The sequence below is a fragment of the Sander lucioperca genome, chromosome 11 (genome assembly GCF_008315115.2).
Source record: "Sander lucioperca isolate FBNREF2018 chromosome 11, SLUC_FBN_1.2, whole genome shotgun sequence".
In the NCBI taxonomy this organism is placed as follows: domain Eukaryota; kingdom Metazoa; phylum Chordata; class Actinopteri; order Perciformes; family Percidae; genus Sander; species Sander lucioperca.
The window spans coordinates 1732755-1739519 of record NC_050183.1 but is presented as its reverse complement, the minus strand read 5'-3'; the positions used below and the strand labels follow the sequence as shown (position 1 = coordinate 1739519).

The 6765-nt window shown below is 40.8% G+C and overlaps 1 protein-coding gene across 1 annotated transcript; it reads right to left on the bottom strand.

The window, feature by feature from the left end:
* Positions 1 to 466: 466 nt before the first annotated feature.
* ddx59 (DEAD (Asp-Glu-Ala-Asp) box polypeptide 59) lies at positions 467 to 6337 on the bottom strand. Its single transcript, XM_036007567.1, has 8 exons — positions 6206 to 6337; positions 4886 to 5739; positions 4229 to 4411; positions 4032 to 4121; positions 3513 to 3764; positions 1813 to 1965; positions 1068 to 1196; positions 467 to 855 (listed from the first exon to the last, which is right to left on the bottom strand). The coding sequence occupies exons 2-8, from the start codon at positions 5720 to 5722 to the stop codon at positions 595 to 597; spliced, it is 1905 nt and encodes a 634-aa protein (XP_035863460.1). The 5' UTR covers positions 5723 to 5739; positions 6206 to 6337; the 3' UTR covers positions 467 to 594.
* Positions 6338 to 6765: the final 428 nt, after the last annotated feature.

The following is a 6765-nucleotide window of genomic DNA, read 5'->3' as shown; positions in this document are numbered from 1 at the left end:
TTGGCTGAATTCTCGGAAATCGTTACGTCACATCATGGTCACGACATGTAGGTACCCGAGACTGACGCTGGGTGGCAGCATAATCAAGATTAAAATAGCCAGTTGAGAGGTTGTATCCCAGTGGAAAAATTGTGCTACTCATATTTTCCTTTCTAAAAGTAGCACTCTGCCGTTATAAAAGTGACGCACTCTCTATAGTTTAAACAAAAACATCTCAAACTCTATATGCATAGAAAGAGATAGTTGAAAAAACTCCAGAAAATGATATTTTGTCACGAATTAAGTTTTATACTAAATGTGTCTTGGGTTGGAATTTATAATTCACAGACAAACAAATACATTTACAGTAATATTATTTTTACTGGACCTCAGTTTGCAATAAAGACAGCAGTGGCAGTAAAGACTGTCCCTCAGACCTGGGTGAAAATCAGAGGATTAGAGAGGATAATAACTCTATTTGAATAAATTGTCTTACCTTACACAAGCCATTTATTCAGAATATGTCAAATTTATTTTTTTCAATAAACAATATACAAAATAAACATTTACCAAATAAATATTCAGCACTATTGCAGGAATGATTGGGAGAACAGACTATTTCTTGCGCCGGTCGTGTTTCCTTATGATGTCTATGAGGTTGTTCTTAGTGACCAGCGTGTCATCAGACCCTTGTTTGGCCTTTTGTCTCTCCCTCCTCTGCTGCTCATGGAGATGGGGTGAATTAAGGAGCTGAGGGGGCAGGATGGACCCTGTGGGTTTGACCCGCTTCACCACCTCCAGGAACAGCCGTTTGTTGTTGTTGTTGAGAAAGGTGATGGCTGTTCCTCTGTGTCCCAGCCGACCTGCCCTGCCCATCTAGATGGGAAGAAATAAGGGGATGTCGTCTTTATCAAAAAAAAAAAAAAAAAAAAAAAAAAAATATATATATATATATATATATATATATATATATATATATATATATATATATATATAAAAAAAAATAAATAAAAGTCTCTCTCTCTCAAGTTGAACGTTACCACTCTTAAACTTCTTTAGACTACTTTTCTACTCTGGGCCTTACTAACCTGATGGACATACTCATCCATTGTGTTTGGCATGTCAAAGTTAACCACCAATCTGACGTTGACTAGGTCCAGTCCTCTGCCTAGCACACCTGTACTGATCACCACTTCAAAGTCTCCATCCAGAAGACCCTGAGGATGAAACAGAGCAAATATTACACTGTCAGTGTTGGGTTTTGACAATGCTTAACATGTCTGACAGCAAACGTTATGAATGACTTCATTTTCACCAATATTGCAACTTGGTTTTGTGGAGCTCACAGGGTAAGTAGGATTTAAACACATGTAATTATAAACTCTGCTGGATCTAATGGTGGTTGGTCATCTTTTTAAACAATCACACCACAGACATGTATTTTACATTATGGCCAAGTTCTCAAAGTGTCCAAAGATACCAAATTTACATTTAATTTCAGCAAAAACTTCAATTACATGTTGCCATGCAGTGAGGAATCATTCCTCCAAATTTGAAGAAACATGTACTTATTTATTTCCTGCTTTTACCAGGAAGGATGTTGAATGGCATCCACATTAAATCAGGATCATTGTGGGCCCAGTTGTTGAGGTTTTGACAGCATCCTTCTGCATTCAATTAACTAATAAAAATGGTTGAGTCTGTTAAGTCTCAGCTCTAGGTGTCTGCTGTCTTCCAGCTAAAAGTTATTCCGGAGCAACACTCTTAGACACCAGACATGGGAGAACTATTTATCCAGTTGACACTGCATGTTCTGGCTGCCACTGGCCTCACCCGGAGGATGCGGTTGCGTTCCCACTGGCTCTTGTCAGAGTGGATTGCCACAGTCTTGAGGCCTGTCACCTTGGCGACCGCCTCGCACAGTAGATCAGCCCCCAGTTTACAGTCTACAAACACCACCACTGGAGGCTGGTACAGCTTACTGTCCTGCAAAGCCACAAGGAAAAACATAGGAGTGATGTAAAAACAAATGGTTTTTTTTATATTATATTTCTACATTGAGATATTTCAGTAACTCGTTATACAGATTGAGCTATTATGTATATTGACTATTTGCCTTATTAACTTTGATTTATGATTTACTAACCAGGCTACAAGGAATGTAAATTCTAAAACTGAGTGCATGTCATCTTGCTTGAGGCGGCTTTTTAAACTTTTGGGCAGGTTCAAAAGGTCAAAATCCTCCAGCAGATGGCAGTCATGACTCTCCAGCCAGAATCACACACTTTCGAGGAAAAAAAGTACTGAAACAGGGCTGGCTGACATCACATTCACTCGTTTGGCTATATTTTGGGTTTGCTGCAAATAAAAAGGGTTAATCAGTAGACATAAGTTTAGGCTTGTCAACCTGTAACAGATTCCCAATTATCCGGTCCCAATTTATTTCCTGCCATTCATACCTGGACAGGGCAGGAATAGCTTTACAAAGCCTAAATAAATGTTCTTAAAAGTAGGCTGTTTGCATCTGCCCCTTTTTCCAAATAGTTATTTCCCACACTGACTAATAAAGTGTTTCTGCCTAGAGCAGCAAGGTAAGTACAGTGAAGTGATGATGATGGGGCTTCTCTCATCTAGGTCTACTGCTCTAGCTCCAATTTGTGAGAACATGCTACGAATTTCTGACTTTACTCTACGTTTGAGCAAATGTTCATATACCATGCGGTAAGAACTCCAACATACATAGATATGAAAAAATGTTTAATGTAATATCGGAGTCACATCCACCGCAGAGTTTTGGTGTCCCATCCACTCCCCAGTGTAATAACGATCCAAGTCCACAGTACTACTGTAAGATCCACCCCTTTTCCCTGTTCAGAGACAGAAGCCTTATACTTTAAACTGCATTAATTTACAGCAGTTATAAATAACGTAACTTAAAAAAACCTCTACACAGAAGAGTAGCTTGTGTAACTCACATAATGGTCTAACAACACTCCTTACTGGCTTAACTAAAGCAGACCCTTCCTGTCCTGCCCTGTATAAATGGTGCAAGCCATTGCTGGGATTCCTGGAGTGGGGCCATGGCTCAGGGCCCACCCATTTCCTCCAGACGGGGGCCATGGCTGTCTAAATATGGTGTAGTGGGGAGACTGGTCCTTGGAGCTTGAGGAACTACAACCTTGTAGAAGCCAGTTAATTAAATACCAAGCTGGTACCAGTGTGTATCAAGACTGAGCGATAAATCCACTATAAACTAAAATTGAGATAATTACCCACTTTCTGTGTTTGTCCTTGCCAAAGCACCTTCTGGTTCTCCAGAGTACAATTAGACTTTGTCTTACACAAGACCTAAGAAAACTGTGACCCCGTAAAGAAAGCCTATGTTGGCAGTGAAAGTGTGCTTCAAGTGAAACTCCACCCAAAATGTTGTGAGACTTTAAGTGAGAACCAGACTTGCTGAAAAAAAAGGAGACTTTATGCATACCTCTTCAAGTCACTGTTAAAAATACCCAGTACTCTACTCTATAACCTACATTGAGAATCTCAAACAGCTTCTTCTTCTTGGAGGGTTCCTCTACCCATAGCAAGATCTGCCTCACATTGGCACAGGGCTGGTTCTTCTCTCCAATAGCAATGCGGACAGGGTCACAAACCAATCGGCCAGCCAGCTCCTCCGTCCCTGTTGGGATGGTGGCTGACGCCAGCAGAGTTTGGTGATCTTCTGGGACTTGCTCCAAAACCTCCAGCACCTGTTGCTGGAAGCCCATCTTCAACATAGTGTCGACCTACAGGAAACACCACAATTACACATGGTTCCAGGACAGGATTTGTATGATTTCTACACACTTAACAGCATGTAACCAAATACCTGTAAAACTGTTATTGTGCTGTTGAGTAAAATGCTCGATTTAACGAGTACTTTTAAAATCCATTCATTTAACCTTTTAGGCCCTTTTTGTTTTTAAAGCCACAAAATTAAATTTTTTTTCAATGCTAAAAACCTTTTGCGTGCTGAACTTCGAGCAAATGTGAATTGCGCTGTTTGTCATTACCTCATCAACCACCACAACCTTCACTTTGTCCAGCTGCACTGCCTTCTGCTTCAGGATCTCAATGAGTCGCCCAGGGGTGGCTATGATAATCTAAAGGGGATTAATAGAAGAACAACATTATGCTGTGGAAACTTAAAGACTCAAAACAATGTTTTAATTGGAGGAGGAGAAAATGACTGTGAAAACATAGACTGTACTTTGATGCTGCTTTTGAGGCGGTGGAGTTGTTGGGGAAGAGGCATGCCGCCCACCAGCAGTGCGGTTCTCATGTTGGGGAGGCCCATCAGCAACTCTTTGGCCTGTCTCTCTATCTGGATGGCCAGCTCCCTGGTGGGAGTCAGGATGAGAGCCACAGGGCTACTCGCACTGTTTGCTGGTTTCTAAAACAATAAAATGAAATCATACAGCATCTTAATACATTTGCAAGCTCAAAAGGTATTAGCCATGAAGCAAGTAATACTACAGAGTCAATATTTACAAAAGTCGATGTAACATTTTGGTAGATCTTTGCATAATATTATAACATTGGTTACAAAGCAGCTCTCAAGATAGCTTGTACATCTGTTCCAACCAAGTCATGTTTTTAAAAGGTTACTTTAGCTTAGAGTTACATTTTACATTTCCTCAACCTTAGGCTATGTGAAGGCCAAGTTATACTGTACCTTATGTTGTGTTACACAAGCCTTTACCTTTACAGGTTTATCAGTAGAGTATCAGGGTGTAAATTGTTATAAAAAGGTGGATTTGCGTGACATGCAGGTTGCTGGTGTTTTGCAAAAATGTATTTCCTCTAGATAAAATTTCCCATAGATTAAAAAGTAGCCTTCTCTGAGTATGAATAATCATTACTGTACCTCTATTGCCCTCACTACCACTGGCAGCAGGAAGGCTACAGTCTTCCCGGAGCCTGTGTCAGCGCTGGCAATCACATCCCTGCCGCTAAGACCAACAGGGACCATTTGCATCTGGACCGGCGTGGGCGCCTCATAGCCAGCCTTTTTCAGGTTGCCACTGAGCGTGGCAGGGAATCCACAGTGTTCAAACTCAATGATGGGTCTCCTGACATCTCTCCCCTGGGTTTCAATGCCCAGCTCCCGTTTAATCCTCTGCACCTGCTCATCGGTTAGGCCTGATATGAACCGATCGTCCCTGTAGGAATAGCCTGTCTCCCTTTCACCCACTCCACCAATGTCAACTGCTGGCTGTTGAGGTTGAGTCCTTTCATCTCCATTTTTGTCTTTACGGTTAAACACATCTGCCCCAGTCCCCATCCCCATTTGGGCCAAATGTTTAGCTTTGCACTCAAGACTGCAAACATCATTGTCGGTGCTGTCACAAATGTACTCCCCATAGCGACCACACATCACACAGACAGGCTCTCCTGGCTCTGGCCATCTCTGGCTCTTTCTGAATGATTTGACAGGTTCCTCCTCCTCATCTTCCGTATCACTTGAGGCAGACGTATGTCCATCTTCTTGCACTGAGCTCTCTGTCAAACCTGTTGACTCTCCGCTTGCTTGTACTGTCTCATCCTGTGGTTTGGTGTCTTCACATGCTTCCTCCTTCTGAACAGGTGTCACTGAACTGCCTTCATCTTTTTTCTCCTGCTGACCCACCTTGCTTTTCTTATTCAAAACTTGGCCTGAGACCTGGGCAGGTCTCTTTACTTTCAGGGCTCTTGGCATAAACATCGTTATGGATTGTTAACCTGTGAACATCAGAGAAACAGATGTAAACATTAGGTTCATGTCAAGGATTTCGAGGTCATAGTCTTATTGGTAACCGCAACTTCTCAAAATGGTGGAAACTCGGGCTTGGACTTATACAGCATAACGTCATTTACTAATTTTACAAATAAATAACATTTAATCAACAAAGATGAAATGTGATTTCCCTGCCTTTTTTGCCATTTACAACGCATGTTAAATCCACCTTAAATATCGACTAAAAGTCATATTTCCAGAGGTGCAAATTAACTACAAATGAATCGTTCAGTAACGAAATTACAGTTTCAGAAAGACAAATAGAACTCCTGGTTACTGCGAACAAGTCAAAAGCTTTCGCATTTCGGTGTATTTTTGAATAACGTTTGTCAAACCACACTTCGGCCATAACGGACTCATAAATGCCAGCAAGTAGCTTAAGCTGAATGTTTCATATAAATTACCACATACCTCCTTCCAACGCATTCTCTTCCAACTGTTCAAAACAATCACCGACGCATAGCAATGACGTAATATTGCTTTGCACGTTGGGAAATGTGGTTCGTAGAACAGCGATTTTTTTTTTTTTTTTTGCTTAATACCTTCTGTCGGTTATAGGATCCTTTATAACTGACATTCTTTACGTGTTTATAATTTAATGTGAAGAAGATATTTTTTTTAGCTTTATAGAAAGTCTTCTATCCGAGGTCATGTGGGAGTGGGTGTGGCTGGAGAATTAAACTAAGCTGTCTACAAGGTAATCAAATTACTGGAATAAGTGCAGTGCGGTCTGTCAAGTTGAGAACATAATAAAAATGTTCAGTTTTTTTTTTGTTTTCTGGCTAATTGTAGACAGACTGTCCTCTTTTCGTGTTACATTCAAATGCTCATCGAAAACTCAAATAAATAGACCTATAAGCTTTGCAGTATGGGCTATAAGGACATTAAATGAGTCTTGAATTAGTCTGCTGTCCTGGGGTAAATCTAATAGACATATGATAGAAAAATACAATAAATGGGGCAAAACAACA